General features: G+C 37.5%; 1 protein-coding gene across 1 annotated transcript in view; it reads left to right on the plus strand.

The window, feature by feature from the left end:
* COL28A1 (collagen type XXVIII alpha 1 chain) overlaps positions 1-24937 on the plus strand; it is a gene marked incomplete at its 5' end in the record, with an annotated part of 144637 nt that overhangs the window by 50233 nt on the left and 69467 nt on the right. The window contains 10 exons of the mRNA XM_079786735.1: positions 31-99; positions 2813-2881; positions 5845-5913; positions 9995-10063; positions 11079-11147; positions 12979-13050; positions 13790-13858; positions 15625-15696; positions 20897-20965; positions 21578-21646. Coding sequence (XP_079642861.1) covers positions 31-99; positions 2813-2881; positions 5845-5913; positions 9995-10063; positions 11079-11147; positions 12979-13050; positions 13790-13858; positions 15625-15696; positions 20897-20965; positions 21578-21646 — 696 coding nt within the window. The remainder of the gene's footprint in view (positions 1-30; positions 100-2812; positions 2882-5844; positions 5914-9994; positions 10064-11078; positions 11148-12978; positions 13051-13789; positions 13859-15624; positions 15697-20896; positions 20966-21577; positions 21647-24937) is intronic.

Consider the following 24937-nt stretch of genomic DNA (forward strand, 5'->3'; position numbering starts at 1 on the left):
TTATTCTTCATTCCCTTTTATCCCAACCAGGGTCCCCGTGGTCCCGAGGGAGTGCCAGGAGAGAGGGGCTTACCGGGAGAAGGCTTCCCAGGACCAAAGGTAACAATACCTTCTGTACCAGGAAAAGTGCTTTGTCTCGCATGGTCATGAATTACACATTTTAAAAACTGTGTCCAATTATCAGAAGTCAAGTATTTTCTTGTTATAGTGTGTGACCAACTTCACCCTACTAAATGAAGGAATATGTAAATTTCCCCTTACCATGAAACGACAGTGAATTTTGCAATCATAAATGAGATGTTGACAGACTTCTACTTTACATAATGATTGCATGTGAAATTAGAAAAATCTCTGGGACTGGAGTCATTAAAGCACAGTGATAGCCTCTTTATGCCCAGTAGTTGAGTTACAGTGTGTAGCTATGACAAAGCTTTACTCTCAGCTTTGTTGTATGAAACACAGATAAGAAACCAATTTGTAACAGCATTGCCTTTAGTATAATAAAAAAGAAATTAGCTTATTGCTATAAGGAGCAAAATGGCATGAAAGACCAATCTTTTACCTGGCAATTGAGAATTTAAACGTCTCCACGGCTTCCCATATATAATTCTTGGAGCTCAAGTTCCTCTAGACAAGGGGTTAGCAAACTTTTTCTTTCAAGACCAGGCAGTGAATGTTTTAGGCTTTGTGAACCATATGGTATCTGTTGCATCTACTTAACTCTGCTGTTGTAGCATGCAAGCAGCCATAAACAATGTGGTTTAAATGAATGAGTGTGGCTGTGTTCCAGGAAAGCTATATTTTACAAAACACAGGCAGAAAGCTAGAGTTGGCCATTGGGCTTCAGTTTGCTGATCCCTTGTCTAGGCTGTTTACTCAAAATCTATGGCACCTTTGCCAAAGGCCACATGGGAAATGATTTTCCAAGATACTTTGGGCGGCATCAACAAAATTTCAGAGTAAGTAAGGATAGATTTTGGAGTCTTTCTCCTTCTTTTCTAAAGCCTTTCCCTCAAACACATGTGCATGCATACACACACTGCCCACAGAGAAGCACACACTCTTTTCTAAGCGACCAAGGCCTTCCACGGTCTTCAGTCAGGTGCCTAAGTTCTGACCTTCTCAGTACAGCTGCACGCTCTAAAACTACATCTCATTCTTAGCCTCTCCCGACATGATCAATATTCAATGACCTATGAGGAAACCATACCTCAGCTAGAGTGAAATTAGTTAGCTACAACAAATAATTCATACTAAGTTTTGGATTGAATTTTCAGAGAGGCCCCTTTTAACCAACACATTTTAACTTGTCATAATAAATGGAAATGATATGTTAGATAAAGGGGACTTTAGTAATGCCCTTGACTAACCAAAATGTCACTATCAGATACAGAGGCTAGCAATTTAGCACTACATTTCAGAATGATTTCTAATACATAGTTTCTTGAATTATTTTTTGTTATATAGTAAATTTTTATATATGTGTAGCCCAAACAACCTGGAAAATTTAAATAGCCAGAATTACTTCTCTTTATAATCTGTTTGTTTTTTTTTTACTATCTTTATATATAAAAGCCTAAGTGACTGGCCAGTAGCTATGACATGCACTGACCACCAGGGGGAAGACGCGCAACGCAGGAGCTACCAAGCTGTGGTGACTTGGGAGCTTGCAGTTCTTGGGTGACATACCCAGAACCAGAGAGGAGGGAGCCTGATTCTGGGGTGCATCACCCGAGAACCGCCCTCTCACAATCTGGGACCTCTCAGGGGATGTTGGAGAGCTGGTTTCGGCCCGATCCCTGCAGGCCAGGCTGAGGGACCCCAGGGCATCTAGTAAAGAAATAAATGAGAAATAAATATGTGAAACACTAAGAAGCATACAGGAGGGCATGTCTTAGTGACAAGTTCAACTGCATGATATAAAGATATACTCTTGCTCATAGTAACCCACACAGTGCATTGCCCTCTATCTCATCAAACAAATAACTCACCACATTCAGTGTTGTTTTAGGGTTAGCTGTATGTAATTAGGTACTGTGGAAATGACCAGAAGAACCCACTTTTCAGACTACTTTATTCCCCAATCAGCAGGGCCAAAGGGAGTTTTCTATATGTGCTATTTGGGCCTGCTTGCCATGATGTAGGGCTTAAGTGATTATTCTATGAATACATAGAGACACAAAGGATATTTTCCTGTTTTCTATGTTTCTTGCAAATGTCCTTTGATTTTACTCACAATTCAGATAAATTCATCAGATGAATACTATTTTTGATTGCTTATCTGGTTTATTTTTCATACCAATGCAGTGTGATGACTTCATTGATATTACATTACATAGGTCATGTGATTAAATCCAAGAAGATTTTACATTAATTATCTTAAAACTAAATTTTCAATGAATGTGTATAAATTCTGATATAAGACATTTAATAAATAATTTAACCAGAGCAAGTATTAGTTCATATACTAATGTGAGGGACACATTTCCATTGTGTGATGGGTATAGTTGCAGCAATGTTGAGGAGACAGAGGACTGACTCAGTGAGTTGTACTCTGTGACTGATTAGGTCCTTCATCCCCAGATACTTCTGGCTATTTTGGGAATAGAGCTCTTTTCCAACTTTTGCGATACTTCATATGTGTTTTGTTTGGACAGAGTACTTCCTATTTAAGAGTTAAGACTAATTTTTTTTGCAAGTTACAAATCTTGGCGTCAGTTAGAATTACCCATTTGCAGTGAGCTGTAAATTTGGTTGCTTTGAATGCTTTAACTGTTTTATTAGTGCACTGATGTCTCTCATATATTTTCAGGGTGAAAAAGGTTCTGAAGGTCCAATTGGCCCACAAGGACTACAAGGCCTGTCAATCAAAGGGGACAAGGTAACACATGTAGGGTATAGGATGGAAGAGATGCCAGTAAAATTGTTTTTAAAAATTTTCATTAATGTATATACATTTATGAACTGTATACAACCTGACAATCACACCACACAGGTGTCAACTTAGTTGTAAATCAAGTATATGCAAGGTATATTATTGTAGAGATGAATTATTGTCTGGAAATTCCCATATTATATATTTATAGCAATGTCCCATTTATTTGGGTTCTGACTTCCAGTATCCCTATCGTCAGCCAAGCAGCTTTGAAGCTAAACATTAGCAGAATAGACCTCTACTTCGTAAAGAAAATAGCTGTTGAAACATGACTTGACCTCATTACAGAAGCAATATCCACCCCTAGGCATCCACTAAAAAATATTACCTTAAAAGGAGTCTGAAAGAAGATAACTCATTTAAGAAAACTAGCATTGATGTCCTCCAGCAAGGACCAACAGGAATCCACCTATAATTGAACAAATTTAGATTTATTGACTCTGCTGTGAAAGAGGACACGTACCGTGGGAACCGTTCACAACTGAGTAAGATGAGAAATTTCTTTTAATAGAATTTGGGCTCATATGTTAGGTGGCTTGGGTGAGTGTCTAAGAAAGTATGACTTGGCTCTGAACTGGATGCTCTCAGGAAGTGGGGGTAATTTTAAGTTTGGGCATTTTAATGAATCTTCCCTAGGAGAGAAAGATGGAGCCAGGCTATTGCAATTGGTAAAGAAGTAGCAGTTACTCATTTTAGTCGGTATAGGAGAATGTTTGACCCCTTTTGAGGAATTTGGACATTGTTTATTTTTGTTTCTGTCTGTGCTCAGACATGACTATGGAGAGGTTTTGCTTCACCACACAGAATGGCCATGTCTGACACTGGTGTTCTGGAAAATTATGTTCAACACCACGGCCTACCTGCCATTGCCTTCTTCTTTCTCACTAGTTACCTGTTTTCTTTAAAATAGCTACAAATTATATCCAGATTAGAAGTAGGGGAGAGGCCAGTGATAGAAGCTACTGGAGGCTAATAAGGCCCTAAATACCAGTGGGAAGGGAATGATGCCAGAGAATGGGAGATATAAAAATAAACAAAAAACAGAGACCTCATGTCAATTTGGAGTCATTTACCGTATATATCAACCTCTAATCATATCATTATATTATATATTATATTAGAATAATGATTGCTATTCAAGATTATCTTAAGTGTGTTTCAATCTTGAAGTACTTATTTCTTTTGTTTTCTACTGGTAGCCATCTCTTCTGTGAATCTGTGTTTAAATAGCAGAGATAGTGGGAAATAGTGAGTTACACAAACTTTAGATGCAGTATAATTCTTGGTTGTAACTTCAGCTCCAAAATACTCTAAAAATATGTAAGATGTTCTTTCTTCCTTTGGAGCAGTGAAAATTGAGTACAATAGAATAATTTTTTATGAGTTCAGTAAATTAACTTTTTTAGGTTTTATTGACATTGCATTTTTATTTTTACACCTGGAGCTCATGCAAAGAAAACACATGGAAATATCAGGACATTATCACAGAGTAATTACAAAGCCACCATCTGCTATTCTCTTACCAAATCAAACCGTCTTCCTTTTCTCTTCCCTCTTTTTTCCTTTTCTATCCTTTTATGTATATTAGATTCAGAGACTTGGTGCCTCTGTTTCAAGTGATAAGATAAATACCTCTATGTTAAGGGCTCTCAAATATATAAATTGGTACAAAACAAGGAAGTAGTTTTGATATAGATATTTAAGTGTATATAGCAATGCACAGAAGAGGGTCTTTCTTTTGGGTTTACTGAATATTTGCAGAATAGTGGTTATGAGTTGGGTTTTGTAGTCAGAGAGAGTAGACTTGAATCTTGCCGCTGAATGGGGTGTACTTAACCTCATCAGGAAAATGGGAATGCCTACCTTCAGAGGGTTGTTGTGAGGATTAAATGAGATACAGAATGAAAAACATTTAGCACAATGCCTGCCACATGACAAGCAATCAAGTTATGAATCAGAATAATGCAATTCTGAATTAGAACTGAACTCCATTACATTTTCCTTCCAGGATACTTATTTAGACTGGGATTGATACAGAGTGAAACACTGAGAAGCATATCCCAGGGCATGTTTTAGTGACAGGTTCAACAGACTTTGTAATATATACAGTATAATCTAATGATCTACTTTTTTCATAAAAAATATATTTATTTAGCCCAGCATTGGCCAATTAAATGTGGGGCTGGCTGCCTGTTTTTGTAAATAAAGTATTATTAGAACACAGGTACACCTGTTAATTTATGTGTTGTCTATGGCTGCTTTCACACTACCCAAGCAGCATTCATTAGTCACGAAAGAGACCTTATTATGCCCTCACCCATAAAATATTTGTTGAAAGACACAAAGGATGGATGAATGATATTCTTCTTAATAATAACATTTATTTTGTTTCCCTAATTTATTTCATGGAGGGGAGAGGTAAGGTTCTTTAATTATGTTGTGCTTAACTTAGAGAATTTCTTAATTTTCAAAATGCATTTTAATAAGATTAGGAGGGAAAAGGTATTTAGAGAAATTGACAATATTTTACTTCAATTTATTTCTCAGATTCTGTTTTCCTTGGATTCTATGAATTTTATATTTTTAAATACTTCTGTTATGAGCCTAACAGAAAGTGTTTGTGTCAGTATAATAACCATTCAGGAACTTTTGATTCTTGTGAGAGAAAAAAATGACTGATAAATATAAACTGGTGCAAATTCTCACCAATTCAGACTAAAGAGTAAAACATAATGAACTATTTTGGCAAATTTGAACTAAGCTGTTTAAAAGGAGTTTGCTAACTTTCCATGTTGAACTTTTTAAAGGATATAAAAATAGATTTGAATCCAACGTAATTCCAGATTAGCAAAGTATGAAAGAATGAAGTTTCATTTTATTATAATATTTCTGATTTGTTTTCTTTACAGGGGGACTTGGGACCCGTGGGACCCCAAGGACCAATGGGCATCCCCGGAATTGGGAGTCAAGGGGAACAGGTAATCAATGCTTTTGCCCTTCCCTGGCCCAATGCTGGAGTTTGTCGAAGGCCAGTCCTGCAAATGCCAATGGATGTACCTGATAGTTAAATTACAATGAAATTCACATCCAAAGTAAATATAGGGAAGGATAAGATGGTTTGTGAGATCTTATTTAGTAGAACTTCCAAAACTTAAAAAATAGTGAATTTCTTGATGCTGTAACTTTTAACCTTAAAACTGAATAAATAGGATAAGAGTTTTTGGATAATAGTTTGTATTTTCAGTATCCCTTGGGAGCAATAGTTTATTTACCTGTTGCTTTGTGTGTTTATTCCCCCCCACCCTTGCAGCTTTGTGGATGATTAAGTTGCACTCTCTCCCAATGCCAGTACTGTAGTACTTCCACCCCCTAGCCATGAACCAATCTGAAAAAAATGTTAAATTTAAAACAAGGTCCAGAATCAGAGGTAACTACTTGATTTTAAGGGGCACCATTCCTGAATAGACACAAGCCACAAACAGAGTTTATAAATGACACTTAGTCCCTGTTGGTCAGAAGAAAGAAAAGATCTCTTAGCTTGTCTTTGCATTCATGACTAAAATTGCTTCCAAAATATTCTGACCAGAACCACTGGGAAAGCTGGATAATCTTGTTAGATCTGAATAATATGAAGATAATATAACAGTCCTATCTAGAGTTCTTGTTGACCATACACTTTTACCTACATTATCTCATTTAATTAAGTAACCAATATACCCAAATTTATGCTGAACACCCTTCTGCTTAAAAAAAAAAATGGCAAATCAGTTTGGTTAAAATTTAGAGTTAAGGTTTGAATTATTCTACTGCCTAGAGAATGAATAGTGCTTCTTTTATTTAGGATAGTGGGAGAAGAAAAAGATTTTTAAAATGAGATAATTCCAAAGTTTCTTGCTGACATTAATTCTGAGTTATTTCTAACTGTCTTCTAATGATTGAGTACGTATGTTTATTGTTGCTAATCCAAGCAACAGCAAAGTTGGACTTACTTCTTTTTCCATTTCCTTTTCCTTGGTAGAGGTCCTAGTGTAGTACATTAGGAGGGTTAAGGTGCAAGAGAAGCCAAGATAAATCTGTAAATAAATGCTTAGAAAAGAATTAAGAGCTGTACATTTTGCCTACATAGGAGTTGACTATGTGACCAGGCATTCTCCAGCTTTGTAGTTTATTTGTTTACCTTCTAATCCCAAAACTGGCGGGACAGTGCTGCCACATCCTGGGTCTCGTGGTGCTCCTGGTGCTGAGTCACCACCATCAGGCTGAAAAATGAGGTTCAAAGAAAGCCAAGTCTTTCCAGATGGCCTGGGAGTTCTGGACCTCCCACCTGCAGCTTCCTGCTGCCTTTAATATTGGTTCTTCCTGGAGGTTGTTTTCCTTTATCTTAAAAAAGCCCTCAGACCTCCTCGACCTCTTTGGTTTTCTCATCCCCTTCTGTTCTTTTCCAAGAGAAAACAATGTTAAAGGTAGACAGGTCCACATGGAGCTGAGCCCTACTGGGTAGGAGATGGAATAGAATGTGCTATTTGAAAATTGCTCTGAGCAAGAAACAAATTTGTTTATCCTTTGAAGACAAGTGATCTAAACTCTACTTAAATTTAACCTAAATTCATGCAGTTATTCATTCTTCTTCTTATCCATAATTTAATATGTTTATCCTTTGAATTCCTGTAATTATTAGATCTTTCTCTTTTTCTTATAGAAATGAATTTTCCCATGCATCTGTTTATGAGGGAACTTCTGTTCCATTTCCAGCAACTAGCATATAATATCCCTCAAGTGGCCTGCAGATTTCAGTAAATATTTGCAGACTTGACAATATCAAATTTTTTATAAAATAAGTAACCATATATACATGTGTATGCACATATAGGCACATCCCTTGGAAATGTTTGGTTCTTTATCCCATTGCATGCGACTTGTGGACTACTGAAAAAGTGAAGAAGAATTCCTTCTTATAAAGGCTCAATATTTTAAAACTTGGCTTTCTTAAATTGTTTATACTGCTTCACCTTCATCAACCAGAGAAAGGGAATACTAATTGTACTTTTTGAAATGAGCAAGCAGTTGTATGATATAGTTAGAAAAAGGACATAACATTTGTAATAAAATAATCGTATTTCTGTAACCATTATATGCACTGTCATGGTTTGTGGGGTGCAAGCAAAACAAAATCTTAGTTTTTTTCTCTCTCATCATCCCTTTAAACTTTTTTTCATTAGGGGAAGATTTTTCTTTGTTGTACCACACAAAGAAATTATCACCAGGCTATAGACTTGTCTTATCACTTCTAAGTTAGTAGAAAGTTTTAGGGTCACTCTCAGTTACAAATCACAGTTTTAATTGTACAATGAAAACTATCTAGTCGATGTATAAATCTTCCTTTCAATCTTTCCTCATCTGGTATGAGCTGCATGGACAACCTGTGGTCCATGGGAAGGTCTGTGCCTCTCCTCCCTCCTGGCTGAGTCAAGGCTGGAGGAGAGGATGAGTACAGAAATTCTGTCTTGACTGCTCCATTGTCAGATGGCTTTGGGTCCTCTGGTCTTGGCAGATTTTGATTTTGACACTCTTTCTCATGGGGATCCGGCACTGGCCCCTGCCTTTGCCCCTCCTAGGACATGGATAAAGGACTCTCTTCCTCCAGCGATTTCTCCCATCAGCCTCTGCTCTTCTGGAGGTTTACTCTATACCGACTCTTTCTGTTGGAGTTCCATTACTCTTCCAGACCCTCTTGGACAGGACTCAAAACAACTCCAGGTCTACCCTGGTCCACAGAAAAAACTCACGTGGCCTTTTCACAAGCGCTGATGCTCAGGCTGATCCCACGCCAGCTCTTTCTGGGCTGTCACAGTCCACTTTAGCTTTTTTAGACATGAGTCAGATGCTGGCCCTTGTGAGTAAAATATGTGAAGGGATTAAGCAAGACAAAACAAAACTCATAGATACAGACAATAGTATGGTGATTACCAGAGAGAAAGGGGGTCTGAAAAAAAAGGGGGTGGGGGAGATTGAAGAGGGTAAAGGGGGGGATAAATAGTGATGTAAGGAGACTTGACTTTGGGTGGTGAACACATAATAGAATATACAGATGATGTATTATAGAATTGTAACTTATAGAACTTTATTACCAATTATATTCAATAAAAAGAGGGCTCATAAAAAATAAAATTTAGTCACCTTCTTTTGTTTGTTTAAAAATATATCAAGATCTTCAAGTGGTTTCATTGAAGTTCCCTTTCCAGAATGGGGTACCGAACAAAGCAACTTAAACCCCTCTCATCTTCTCCAAAGAAAAAAATTTAGGACTCCTTTTTCCAAAAAACTTTATAAATGCTGTCTCCTTCCCCCTTTTAGTGTTGTCCTCACCTACAACATGGGTGAGAGTCAAATGTTTGAACAGGTATCAGTTTAGTGTCTGCTGCCTATTGCATCTTTCAACCTAGGTCAAACCTTCATTTTAACATCTTGATATATACCAATTGGTACAGCTTGTTTGCTAGCATGTGACTGAGATGTGAAATGGGTTAACAAGGTGAAGAGTTATTTCTCTTCTTTAGAACTTCAAGCTGGAGTGGTGGCTCTGCTCATCAGGGCTTCAGGCTTCTTCATTATTGTCTGCCTGCCCTTCTGAGGGTGCGCTTTCTTCCTCCACAGGAAAAACACCATGTCTTCACTTCATCCACTGGAAAACGGGTGTAGGGGAGGAGGAGGCATACTTCTACCTTTAGCATGGACTGGAAATTACACACTTCACTTCCATTCCCATTCCATTGGCCAGAATCTAGTCACATGGCAACACCTGGCTGCCAAAGGGACTGGGAAATGTGGTCTTTATTCCAGGCAGCCATGTGGGCCAGCTGAAATTTCTCTTACCATGGGAGAAGGGGAGAATGCATTTCATGATTCAACTAGCAGCCTCTGCTATCCCATTCAACTATTATTGACTATTAGTAATTCATTATGGGACATGAACTAAACTCACTTTAGAGGATTGGAAACTTATCCACATTTCTTCTGAATTTCACTAATACTATTAAATTTTTTATTTTTATTTTAAAGGGAATCCAAGGCCTTATTGGTCCCCCTGGTCCTCAAGGACCCCCAGGACAGGGCTCACCTGGTTCCAAGGTAACTTTCTCAATGAGAAAGGAGTTTCATATGTCTATAAATATACTGGCTGTTTTCTAGGCAGTAGTCAGGCATTTGGAAGACAGCAGATGAAATGAACTTAAAAATCAGAGATCTCTACTTAATGTAAAATCTAACTGATAATCCTAATGGTGTAGAAAATGTAATATATATTCCTTGTGCTCTTAGAAGCTTAATTTAAACAATCTTCATTTATTGTTTTCTTTGTTACTTTTACTTATGAGACCATATTCTAGCATCTCAAGCAGTAATATCAGTAGGAACTACCTGTGGTTACATGCCTCTTTGGACTGACTCATTTTTATTCTCACCAGCACTTCCACAGTAGGTCTAACCGCTAAAACATTTACTTAAAGATATGGAGTCAGAAATGACCCAACAAATAAACATTTTCTATAAACAGGAATCAAATTATCTCCTAAATTAGAACTATTATTTATCCCTTGGGGAGAGGTATGACACCTATTTCTAATTAGCTGTCCTTAACGTTGCTTCAAAAAATCATTAATCATTGTTAAATAAATAAAACACTTCTCTGAGAAGTCTCACCTTCAAGCCCACTCCTTAGCGATGCCCATGTGAGAAGCAGCTTAATAGACTGCTGTTACTGTCCTTGAGATGCCTGATTCCAGGCACATCATCGGAAGCGCAGGTTGTTCTCTCTGGTTATGATACTGCTTTTGATCATCGGTCATCTTAATTTCTCATGTGTCAATTTTAGTTGTTCTACAATATAACTATCATTTCCAGGGACTCTTTATGGGGGGTCCGGGGGGTCCTTACAATCAATTTTGAGTATGTTACATAGCCTATACTTTAAGCCAGATCATTCCACATTCCAAATGTGGTGGGGTAAAGTATATATATGAATTGAGCACATGAAGCTCAGTGTTCTCTTATTTTGTTGATATAAGACAACTCTTAGGAGATCAAAGAAGGAATTTTTATTTTGCTGCCTTGGTCAAATACTCTTCAAATACTCTTTCCTTATTAGGGAGAAGTAGGCCAGATAGGACCTCCAGGCCCTAGAGGACCAGTGGGGATTGGAGTACAAGGTCCAAAGGTGAGTTGACCATGCTGCTCAGAAGCATTTAGATGATTTATGTGATATTATGTAAAGTTTCATTTATATCCAAATGAAATACAGATCATGTATGTGTCATCTAACTGTTCCTTTACCAGTGTAGAGTGTTTATTCAGAAAGGGGTCTGATGCTCAGTATAACTCTTATTGTTAAAGAAAAACCAAAATTGGTCTATTTTAATGACTGCTACTTGTTTTATTTATTTACTTATTCATTTATTAGCACCACAGGCTCTATTTTGGCACAGAGTGATTATTTAGAACAGTGGTCGGCAAACTCATTAGACAACAGAGCCAAATATCAACAGTACGACGATTGAAATTTCTTTAGAGAGCCAAATTTTTTAAACTTAAACTTCTTCTAACGCCACTTTTTCAAAATAGACTCTCCCAGGCCGTGGTATTTTGTGGAAGAGCCACACTCAAGGGGCCAAAGAGCCACATGTGGCTCATAAGCCGCGGTTTGCTGACCACTGCTTTAGAACATTATCGCCTGCCATATTATAAAACCAAGCACCTAGTAGTTAGGATTTCAGTAAAGGCTACTTCCCTTCCTTTGTTTTATGGTTTCGTAAGCAATCCATTCCCTAAATCTAAAGTATGTCCAGCCCACTTCTGTTACCCAACAATTTTACATGTCAACATGCTATTTGTTTCCCTTGCTTTTACCTCTTATCTCAACTTGCATGTTTTTTGAATTTAAGGTGATCCTTGAATAATCTAGAACATAAGGGTGTAGACGCCCTCCAACAACTTTTGACTTCCCCTAAAGCAAGTTGTCCCTTGGTATCTGTGGGGGTATTGGTTCCAAGACCTCCATAGACATCAAATTTTTGGAGACTTAAGTGCCTTACATAAAATGACATAGAAGAATGCATACAGTTGGCTGTCCACATACACGAATTCCCAATCATAGAACAATTTCACTGTACTTTTTTTTTCAGTAGCTTTTTTAGTTTGGTTTAGTTGAAATGCCTTTCAATTATCTTTAATATATTTTGCTTGTAATAAATGCAATAAGAACAATTTTATACTTTTTGAAGGTAGCATGTGTTTTCTCTGAATATATTAAAGAACTTATTCTTAATCATAAATTAATTTGAATTGTTGAGCATTAGAGCTGGAAGTGATGTTAAGTCCCCAATTTTTTCATGTCACTTTTATATTCGTTTCTCAGGATTGCTGTAACAAAGTACCACAAACTGTGTGGCTTAATACAATAGGAATTTATTGTCTCATAGTTCTGGAGACAATAAATAGAAAAATCAAAGTGTGTGCAGGGCCATGCCTCCTCCAAAACCTATAGGGAAGAATCCTTCTTTGCTCCTTCTTAGCTTGTGGTGGCCAATCCTGGCATTCCTTGGCTTGCAGCTACATCACTCTAATCTTTGCCTCTGTTGCCACACGGTATTCTCCCTATGTGTCTATCTTCACATGGTGTTTTCCTCTTTTTATAAGGACACCAGTCATACTGGATTAGGGCCCACGCTAATGACCTCACCTTAACTTGATCGCATCTGGAAAGACCCCATTTCTGAAAAAGGTCACATTCACAAGTACCATGGGTTAGGACTTCAATGTATCTTTTTTGGGGTTAATTCAACCCATAACAAACAACATAATCTAAAACTGAGACCCAGAGAGGTTAAGTAATTTTTCCAAGGTCAAATAGTTTGATTACTAGTAAGTACTATTTAGATTTCGAGGCTTTTCTCAGACACTATAAGATATATCTAATTGCAAGTACTGCAAAATGGGGGTGCATGATAAACATGAACTTCTGGGAAATAAAATCTTTGCTTATCCACCAGGGGGCGCCAGGCTCAATAGGGCTCCCAGGACAGCCAGGAGTACCAGGGGAAGATGGAGCTGCGGGGAAGAAGGTAACTACGTTTCCATATTCCCCAGGGTAAAAACTACTGAACCACACTATACCTCGGTCCTACAGGACCTCAAGTTAGACCATCCAGGACAAACTTAGTCTTAAAAAAACAACAACCCACAAGTCTAAATTTCCTTGTTCACTTACTCCAGAGAGAAAGAGAGCACCAAGCCAAAAGGTAAGTAGTGTTTCACACTTCTGCCTTCTCTCAGTGTTTTGGACATGACATTCTCCAGTGACCTAGTCTTCCTGGGATTCCTAGAAAGCACTTTAATTTAAACTTAGAAAAAAAACACCTTTTTTTTTCCCTCTAAAAGGAGCATCTGTAAATGTATTCAGGAAGTAAGGCCATTATAAAGATTTCCTAAAGTACTTTGAGTGGACATGTGAAATACTCATTTTTCAATATAAGCAGTGAAAAACAGCAGATGGAAAGGCTGAAGATCTTTCTTGTTTTCTTTAAAAAACACAAACCACCAAATGTGAATGGTGAGCCAAAAGAAATTGGCGAATAAATTGGCCTTTTTCATGATATTTCCAAGTGCTCTGAGCTAAACTGGAGTTTGATATTAATTTATTCAAGTTGGCAAATTTCCAAATTAATTTTGAGAGTAGAGTTAAGGTCTGGCCTGCTTTGGAGGGTCTCAGCAGAGAAGCCACTGGCCATGAGCAGAGACAAGGTGGGCTGATGTATACTGTCTACGAAGGGTCAGCTAAGACATCAGTATCCTTCCCTCCAGGGAGAAGCGGGGCTTCCAGGAACAAGAGGCCCAGAGGGAGCACCTGGAAAAGGACAACCTGGCCCCAAGGTATGGAACTGACAGTGTTGGGGAAGCAGACTGCCTGTGTTCTGGTCCTGATACTAAGGAGCCGACTTAGGAAAAACTTGATTGTTATTCTTGCTATGTCCAATGTGTTTACTTCTAGCTTAAAGTTGTGGATACTAGCTTGTGAGCTATGGAAGAAAGCAAGTATGTATTATTCATTTTTATTTCCCAGCATCTATTATAAGACCCAGCTTATACAAAGAGTTCAACACAGGTTTTTCTTAATAAATAGCCAGACTGGATTTAAAAAAAAAACACATAGGAAGGGAAAAGAAGGCTTGAGGTACATCCTTGAGACCTGAAAGCCCATAGATTTTCTTTAACTATTTATGGAACTTCACACGGTAATAAGAAATATCACCTTAGTAAGTGGCAATTTTACTTTCACAACACAGAATAAATTTATTTTATTCATTGTAGAAATGCTAGTGAATGCCATCTTTGTATGTCATGACAAGAATATCTAAATTCATCAGTAGGACCATTAGTGACATAACCCAGAGTTCTAAGGTGCCAGATGTCCCTGCAGTTTTTATGTAGAGTCACCAATGCCCATATAAAGCTTCTGAAGAATTCAATATAAGGAAAGTAAAAGTAAAATCTGTACACTTATTAGTACTTTATTTATAATTGTATTAAAATAGTAATGGACTGCTTAAGAAGTTTATGTCTTGAAAAATATTGGCTAAAATTGAGTCCTTACCCTTAAATGTGAGAATTTGAAATTTAAATATATTTGTAGAGTTTCAAACAATTTTATTTATTGACTTACCAGATTATAAAAGATCTTGGGGGGGGGGGTGCAGGGGATGTGGACAGAGAATACCTTTTTAATTAACATCATGCAAACATATAGAAATGCTTGCCTACTAACATTCAAGAGAACTAATGTATTCTAGAATGCACTTTTGGAACATAGACCCTTGAATTAATAACTGAAGTTGTAAGAATGAATGATATCTCTGAGAAACAGAGCTGAGGTTTGAATTTCATCCTGTATAGTAGCTGGAGAAAGAATATTCAGAGCAGAACAAAGATAAGCAGAAGAGTTGCCATGTTAGGGAAACCAAGGAGGAAGGGTTTCAAAGGGTGGTACATGCCACCCCCCAAGCAAGGAGGATGTGCATTGGAAAGAGAGGCCACTGGATCCGTGGCTTTGAGGTGACCTGTGGCTTGAGGAAGGCTAGAGGAGAAGAAATGCTTGGAGGTTTCTGAATGAAGATGAAACAGTTCTGGGAGAGCGTCAGTGGGCAACCAGGCTGGGGAACAGTCAGTAGGCAGCTTCTAGCTCTGCCCCAGGTTAATGCCCACATATCTCTCTACCAACAGAATTACCAGTCTCCTTCGGGAGGAAGAACTATACTCCCTATGGAGGAATAAATGGGGCTGAATTTGAAAAAGATCTCATTTTATGTTTTAAAGCTGAAACAGCATGGAAGCTGAAGAACCACCTATTAAAAGACCAAGGGTGCAAAAGAAATGTGAATTCAAAAAGTCCCCAAAGAAAGACACTGAACTTAGGTGTTTGTTTTTTTTTATTAAATCATATTGAATAAATGGTGAAGACCAAACAATTCTGAAGTACCCGATACAATCAAGAACATTGACAAACCCTGTGTGACTGAGCTGGGCTGGGGCACATCACTTTAAAATTGGCATTAGCTAAGAATGTGGTCCTGAAATGGTTGCTATATGATTGAGGAGGGTTTGTTAACACGACGACTATATTCTTCTAATTATTTTGTCAGGGTGATGAAGGAAAGAAAGGGAGCAAAGGAAATCAAGGACAGAGGGGATTTCCGGGACCCGAAGGGCCAAAGGTAAGTTTTTATACTCTCACTTTTGCATTGGGGAGCTTGTAATTGTGTCTGGTTTTAATAGAATATTAGATTTCTACTGCAAATCTGATTTCCAATTTCCTCCTCAACAAATACAACCCAAAAACTCGTAAATGAAAAAGGCTTTAGGAAAGATACTATTCCAGACAGCAATAGAATGGAATAAAGAGATTGCATAAAATATGTACTCTTCATTGGAATATTTATGCTTCTAAGAGAGAATCTGCAGTCCTCTCTACCAACAATCAAATATTCAGAAGTTGTGATAAAGCTAGGAGATACCAATTCTCTGGCATCTTGCTTTGCTGAACAACTTACAAGGTCCCAGGCTGAGAGGCGGTGCCGAGGGGATGACGAGCGGGACTACAGAAGGCAGGAGAGTGGGGTTCTCACCCTGCCCCTCCCAGGAACCTTCCGGGCCAATTGTTTCAATCACAGAAAAAAAGTAATAATAGTATCTATTTCACAGGGTTGTTGGGAAGACTAAAACTGTTAATAAAACACTCAGCCCAGTTCCAGGCACATAGTGAGAGTTCAATAATGCAGTTATTTAAAGAGAGCAAAATCAATACTGTGAAATGTGAAATAAGGAGAGACTTATTCCTGATAAAACTATCCAGGACAGGGAGCTGAGGGAGAAGTAAAGGAAATTGTGAGGCAAGCAATTAGGTATGTGTCCTGACTTAGCAAGAGAGACTATTGAGATCATTTGGATGTGTCGGGAAACAGAAATGGCAAACCTGAAAGAGTTCAGGCCTCTAGGAAGATGCTAATTGTAAAAAGAGATAAGGACCAGACTATTAAAGAACAACTAAAAAAAAAAAAAAAAAAAAAAGGTACTCGCATGATGAGAGCAGGTACAAAACAAAGCATCCCTCGTCGACCAGTGATTCTTTTTTTAAAAAATTTTATTATTGAGAATATTACAGATGTCCCCCATATTCTCCCCTTTGCCCCTCTCCCCACCATTTCCCATCCCCACACAGGCCTTCACCTGTCTATTGTCTGTGTCAGTGAGCTATGCATATATGCTTATAAATTCTTTGGTTAATCTCTTCCTGCCCTCCTTCCCGCCTTCCCTGTGAGATCATCAGTCTGTTTTATGCTTCCATGTCTGTGGTCCTCTCTTGTTCGTCAATTTATTTTGTTCCTTAGAATCCACATATAAGTGAGATCATGTGATACTTGTCTTTCTCTGACTGGCTTATTTCGCTTAGCATAATATTGTCCAGGCCCATCCATGCTGTCTCAAAGGGTAAGAGAACCTTCTTTTTTACAGCTGCCTAGTGTTCCATTGGGTAAATGTACCACAGCTTTCTTATCCATTCATATACTGATGGAGACTTGGGCTGTTTCCAGATCTTAGCTATTGTAAATAATGCTACTATGAACATAGGGGTGCAAATATTCTTTCTGATTGGTTTTTCCATTTTTTAAGGATATATTCCTAGAAGTGGGGTCACTGGGTCAAATGGCAATTCCATTGTTAATTTTTTGAGGAACCTCCATACTATTTTCCATAGTGGCTGCACCAGTCTGCATTCCCACCAGCAGTGTACTAGGGTTCCCTTTTCTCCACATCCTCACCAGCACTTGTCATTTGTTAATTTGTTGATGGTAGCCATTCTGACAAGTGTGAGGTGACACCTCATTGTCATTTTAATTTGTATCTCTCTGATGATTAGTGATGTTGAGCATTTTTTCATATGTCTGTTTGCCATCTGTATGTCATTTTTGGAGAAATGGTTATTCAGGTGCTTTGACCATTTTTTAAATTGGATTGTCTTCCTCCTGTTGAGTTGCATGAATTCTTTGTATATTTTAGAAATTAATCCCTTATCATTGGAAAATATGCTCTCCCATAGAGTGGGCTCCCTTTACATTTTCAGGATGGTTTCTTTATATCAAACTATACTACAAAGCCACTGTAATCAAAACAGCCTCATATTGGCACAAGAACAAGCATATAGATCAATGGAACAGAACACAGACCCCAAAATCAACCTATGCCATTATGGTCAATTAATATTTGACAAAGAAGGCAAGAGCATACAATAAAGATCGTTTCTTTAATAAATGGTGTTGGGAAAATTGGACAGGTACATGCTAAAAAATGAAACTAGACCACCAATTTACACCATACACAAGAATAAACTCAATATGCATAAAATACTTAAATGTACATTATGAGATCATAAAAATCCTAGAAGAAAATATAGGCAGTAAAATCACAGACATCTCACGTAGCAGAATATTCATGGATACATCTCCCAGGGCAAGAGAAACAAAAGAGAAAAAAGGACAAATGGGACTACATCAACCTAAAAAGCTTCTGCACAGCAATAGACCAGTGTCCCTCAGTATCCCCCAAAGAGCTTGTTACAAATCCCTATTTCTTGGCACCATGCCCAGAGATCTAAGTAGGTGAAGGGCACCAGGATCTGATTTTCTTAAATAAGTGCCTTCTGCTGCAGCTAGTTCAAGCAGCATATGATGAGAAATTCCACTTTATAAGAAATGTGTTATATTATTATTAATAACAGTGACTACTCTATGTGTCTCAGTTACTCTTATTCAAAGTGAATATTTTTCTGTATTTTTAAATAAAGCTCTTTTTTGATGAAGAACTGCTATATTTGAAAGCATAAGCAAATCTTAATACAGGGTCTTTAAAAAATGTATACCTTCCAGGTATATAACTATGTATTTAAAAGTACAGTAATTGGCCTCTTAAAAAAAGTAGAGTAGATTAAATCTGGAAGCATAATTTTGCTCTGGTCTTAGTGAAAAATTTAACAGGTTAGTGTTTTATGTCTTTGCCATAGGACTGAACTGGGTGGTTGGTTATCTGTTGCTATAATCCTGGTGTGTCATGTGCCATTGCCTTGTAGTTTTGGAATTAAGGGTGGGCACATACATGCATTGGCATGATCTGGGCCCCAGTAGGCCGGTGTGCTCAGCTGTCCAACATATTAGGGACTCCGCAGAGCAGGAGGCCTCAGCTGTGGCTCAGGGCAGGAGTCATTACCAGTGACTCTCCCAAAGGAGGCAGGAGATCAAACGGGCAGCTCATGATCTTAGAATAGTTCATTCTTTAAGGCAGGAGGAAGCAAACTTTTTTTCTTTTATTAAATCCTCATGGAGGATATGCTTACTGATTTTAGAGAGAGAGGTAGGGGAAGGGAGGGAGGTTGGGGGAAGGGAGAGGGAGAATAGGGGAGATAGGGGGAGAAAGGGAGAATCATAGATGTGAGAGAAAACATTCATTGGTTGCCTCCTTTATGTGCCCCACTGGGGATCGAACCCACAACCTAGGTACGTGCTCTGACCAGGAATTGAACTCACAATCACTATATGAGACAATGCTCCAACCATACCGGCCAGGGCAGGCGGAGGCAAATTTTTTGGTAGATGTGTAGGTAGTAAATATTATAGGCTTTGCAGGCCAAGGAGCAAAATTGAAGGTATTATATACACACTTTATTAACAGCCATTTAAAAATGTGAATGCCATTTTTAGCCCCTGGCTGTACAGAGCCAGATGGCAGATGGGATTTGGCCCACAGGTTGCAGTTTGCTGCACCTGTTCTATATCAGCAATTTCTAAAACTGTTTGATTACGCATCTCTAATAGTAAAAAATATATTGACCACACTCCAATATAGTTTTATTTTTAATTACAATTTTTATTCATAAACTACCATATTAATATCATAGGTTTATCTAAATAATTGAAAATTTAAAAGATGAGATAAAAATTATAGTGTAGCCCTAATATTATCTTCTAATAATGCCAAATGGGTCATTTTAAACACATTGTAGGGAGTGTGCACCCTCTTTTAATGATAATTGCTCTGCATAGTGTGTTTTTGGGAGGTAATGGCACCTACATCAGAATCAAAAGAGGTGCCTCATAAAAATTCATATTCCTGGGCCCAGCCCCTAGATCTATTGAATTAAAATATCTGGGAATGATCATCAGTAGATAACCAGATAAAGAAGATGTGGAATATATATACAATGGAATATTACTCAGCCATTACAAAGAATGAAATCTTACCATTTGTGACAGCATGTATGGACGTAGAGGGTATTATGCTAAGTGAAATAAGTCAGACAGGTAAAGACAAATACCATATGATTTCACTTATATGTAAAATTTAAAAACAAAATAAATAAACAAAATAGAAACAGATCATAGATATAGAGAACTGACTGATGGTGGGTAGATGTTAGGTGGGTTGGAGGGCTGGGTGAAAATGGTGAAGGGATAAAGAAGTACAAATTGGCAGTTACAAATCAGCCACGGGATGTAAAGAACAGCACAGGGAATACAGCCAACAATGTTGTAATAACTATGTATGGTGCCAGTTGGGTACTAAACTTACTGGGGCGATCAGTTTATAAATGTCTAACCACTATGCTGTACACCTGAAACTAATATAATATTGAATGTCAACTAGAGTTGGGGAAAAATTTTTTTTAAATATCTCTGGGACTGAAACCCTGGATTCTGTATTTTACCAAATTCCTCTGGTGATTACTCCCTAAAATTTGAGAATAATTGGTCTAGAACTAGGTGGGACAGAGATACTGCTTGATATTTAGGAAAAATAAATGATCAAATTGAGACACCAAAAATTATTGAGAAATATTTTAATTTTTCTATCTGAAAATAATTTTTTTACCATAAACTCTCTACTTCTAAGATGGAATATGAGATTGCTTACAATGGAAGACTGACACAAAACAAAATAACAAAGGAAAAGTTATAAACTATAAGAAACATTATTCATCTACCAAGTATACCCCAAAACTTATGCTGAAGATAATTGTTATAATTGAACAAATATTTCCCTCTGACTTCCCTGGTCTACTACAGAAGGGAAACACCATGAAGTGCATAATTTTTATTAGCTAATAAAAGGATGCACAAGAGATAAAATTTTCCTAATACTCAGGAATTAGTTGAGTGCATTTATTAAAGGCATTGAAATCTTAGTCATCAATAACTTTAGTTGTGGTTTAACAAAGATGTAAAAATATTTCACATTCGTCTGTAAAATAGACGGGTCATGATATTTTAAAATGCTGGAAACACATTTCTATGTTTTTCCTAATGTAATTCCTGTATATAGTTTTCTTTTGCTTGAAATGTAATGAGTATTTTTCTCTGCTTTTAGGGTGAACCAGGGGTTATGGGCCCTTTTGGAATTCCTGGAGCATCAATTCCTGGACCACCTGGACCGAAGGTATGTATTCTTGGCAATATATTTTTTCTTTTTCTTAGACAATTGGGAAGGGGGAATGGAATTCATGATACCGGTCAACTAGAATTTTAGTTTTGGAAGAACCCAAGCTATTATGTAGTTCAACTCTGATATAGCACAATTAAGCAAACTAAAGACCAGCAGCAAATATAAGATTAGAAACCAGATTTCTGTTCCTGGTCTTGAACTTGTCACTTCACCTTGAATTACCTCCCCCAAATTCTAGACCTTAGAGCAGGTAAGAATTTACTGTATTTATTCAGAAGAATCTTCTAGGATTTATAATCAGGAAGTGTGACAGAAAAGAAATCCTCTCAGATTGGAGAGCATCCCCAGACATTCTTACAGCCTAAACATTTGTGTCAAATTAGCCACCTCTTATTTCAGCGGCCTTTCTTCTAAACCAGCTTAGTGGTTTTTACTGGCAGCTTTTATTTACTTAGGATATGAAATTCTCCTCAAGAAGAACGTTCTCTCTCAAGATCTGATAGTGGTAAATTAGGCCCTTTACAAACCCCTTTTTTTGTCCCCTGTCATTGTGGTTTCTCATGCAACCTAAAGTCTGAAACTCTGAACATTATTTGAAATGTCCAGGGAGACAGAGGAGGACCTGGGGTGCCTGGATTTAAAGGAGAACCTGGCATTGCTATTCGAGGACCAAAGGTAGGCTTTATTTATGTTCTTTTATTTTTATTTTTCTGTATGTGAGAGAATGAAAGTAGATTTAATGCATCATAAGTTGGTGACGGAGATGGTCCTACTTCCAGTATGTTGATGAACTCGAATATAAGAATACACTATTCCCTTTAGTAAAAAAACAAGTCAACGGATCATTTATTTTTCATGAATGCAGAGGATCATTTATTTTTCCTAAATGTCATTCATCTTTCTGAGTTATTTTAGATGAAAATGCAAATAATTATAGAAGACAGCTTTAAGTAGTCATTTCTATTTTTCCATGGCAGCAAAGCCCAGCACTGCAGCAATATTTAACATTCCAAATGGCAACAAGCACAGCCCTGTGTTCATACAGGCTTCAGGGCTCCATAATCAGCACTCACTAAACGAGTAGCATGTTGTTATGTAGCTTTGAAGCTGGCTTCAGTTCTATTAAATTGTCTCTTCTAGACAAAAGGGCTCAAATACTAACATCAGTGATTTTCAAACTTCAAAAAACAAACTTGTGAGTGTAAGAATCATTAATTGGCTGCCTCCTGCCAGTCCACTACTGGAGACAGAGCCCAAAACCCAGGCATGTGCCCTGACTGGGAATCAAACCATAACCTCCTGGATCATAAGTTGATATTCAACTACTGAGCCACACCGGCCGGGCCATAAAAACAAAATTTAGAACCATTTTTGAAATATAATACAAAACCCATTATATACTGATCTAAATGTAGGGGTTCTTTCTGAAGGTCAAGGGAGGATCCTGGCATCATTTTTCTTATTCACGTTAACAGTCATCCTTGCTAGGGTGACAATCTTCTGGTTTATTGGGGACAGAGGAGGTTCCAGGGATGTGGGAGGTTCAAGCTGAAACAGAAAGTCCCAGACAAACCAGAACCTTACTCCCCAGACTTTGAGGCACATGGGAACCCAAGTTATGTACAACTCCAGGATAAAATCCAAATTTCATAATTAAAACTATAAATATGACCTTGATCAAGAACATTTGGGTGATAATTTTTATACTGTTTGATAACCTCCTGGATCTGTGTATTCCTAGATTTATGAATTATAGTTGCTTCTCTCTGCTTATTCCTTACAATAGAAATAAAGTCCAATTAAATATGCGGCTAGGGTTTATAAGCCCCACCTTATTTTCTACTGATGGTCATTGGACATTATTGGTGCTAGTAAAGTTATTGCCTCTTTACTCCAAGCATTTCCAAATCCCTTGGCCTCTAAAGATGCTCTTTCTGACCTTCTTCCCTAATACCTGGGTCTTTAAGTATTTGGGGGGTTAAATGCCTGATGGAAATTTTGTCACATTAATTGAGTTTTTGTGTATTACTTCAGAGAACTCCCAGATCCCCTCGAAAGCCCATTTTAAAACATCAGATTAAGATTTCTGCCCTAATTTGTGTTGAATGAGAGACACTTCAAATTGAATCACTTGGCACGACATTTTCTTGAATCCAGTGCAAAGAGGCCAAGTGGCAACCTTCCATCGAAAAGTGTGTGGTGAGGAGTCCCAAATAAAAACCTGAGAAGGAGCACTTCCCTTCTCCCCATCTCCTGGTATTCCTGTGAACGTTAGAAGTAACAAGCTAACTAAAATTTTTGCAGAAGACAAAGTTCTCTAGGAAAAAAAATGTTTGTAAACTATTAATGTTTTAATGCTCCCCTCCCCCCACGCCCAGTGTGGGTGCCAGAGGCTAAATGACAACAGCTGCTGATGATTTGTTACAGGCTTGGCATGTATAAAGAAAAACTGAAAGTGGATTTTTATTCCAATTTTCTTTCAACTTAACCAGGGAGCAGTTACTGCTGTTTGTTGTGGGCCTGCTCCTTGTGTAAGCATGGAGAGAAACGGACATCTTATTTTGGGACATATCCCATGTGGATGCTTAACCTTAATTTAAACACAGTTGGAATAGCAGAATAGATTGCTTCTGAGAAGTGACCAGTTTCCTGTAGTTGGAGATACACCAAAACTCACCTCTCCAGAAGACCTTGCATTTGTTCTCTGTCATACAGCTGTGTGCAGTCATCTTGGATTTCTGTGGATGATAAATAGTAAATTAAGTTTTAATAAGTGACCACATGTGTTCTGAACATGACCATTCTTAAGAAGGTTAATCATGTAAAACCAGTTTCTTAGATTTAATAGGAAAAAACAGTTGTTGCATGAGTGGGGGGTGGGGGGCAATGGGGGGATAAGGACACATATGTAATATCTTAATCAATAAAGAAAAACAATAACAACAACAACAAACAGTTGTTGCATTCATGGTTTTCAAAACACTTTTAACTGTCTTACTGCTTAAAGGATATGCTGATTTCCTCCCGGTCCAATCAATCATTCTTGCATAGGAATAGAATTAGGAACATTTTGGAGAGTTGGATTTTGGCCAACATTTTGGATTAGAAAAATGGCGGTTTGATTTCAGGGTTTGCTATCATATAAGCAAAGTATCGAGAGTTCTGCTACTTTTTCCATTCTTGGAAAACAAAGGTCTGTCTAATAATAGAGTTTCTTCCTAATGTAAAAGTCAAGAATAATTGATATGTACTGACAAGGGCCATTGCAAGAGTTATCGTAGTAACAATGGAATGTGGTATAAAAGGAATATTACAAGTTTTAAATATAAGTGCAAAAGACTTATATTGAATAAATCTTCTAGGTGTGTCTTCCTCATTTCTATTTTGCTTTCTCCCTCTCCATTTTACTTTCACCAAAAATGTCTTTAATTTCCAGTTGTAGTGAGTACACATCTCAAAACACTTGTTTGAGAGGCAATAAGCACATTTCTCTATATCGGAGGCCAGTAGTTACTACTAAAAGTTTTTGATGTCTAAGTTTAGCATGATAAAGCGATACTTACAACTTTTTCCTAGGTCTCAAAATATGAACCACTAACTCTGTGTCCTGGCCCTTTATAACTTTTAAAGAAAACTGTTTTTTTTATTTGGGCTTATTTATTCCCCATGTAACTTGGGCCCTATTGAGGCCCATTGTAATAAATAACATTCACTTATCTTACTTTACACTTCAAATTTTGCTATGTATTCTTTTTCTTACAGGATGCTTACTAAATTTTCTCATTTTTATACCTTTTCCTGATGTATGCTGCAGTAAAAATCCATAATTTAAAAAATTAAAGTATCAGCAATCAGCTATCTTCTAATTTCTATGAAATGTGTTTTCTATAGAGCACTCAGTTATGGTTCACATATATTATTTCCTACATGCATTTCATGATTCCCACCACATACAAGGAGTAAGAC

The sequence above is a fragment of the Cnephaeus nilssonii genome (genome assembly GCF_951640355.1).
Source record: "Cnephaeus nilssonii genome assembly, chromosome: 12".
Lineage (NCBI taxonomy): Eukaryota > Metazoa > Chordata > Mammalia > Chiroptera > Vespertilionidae > Cnephaeus > Cnephaeus nilssonii.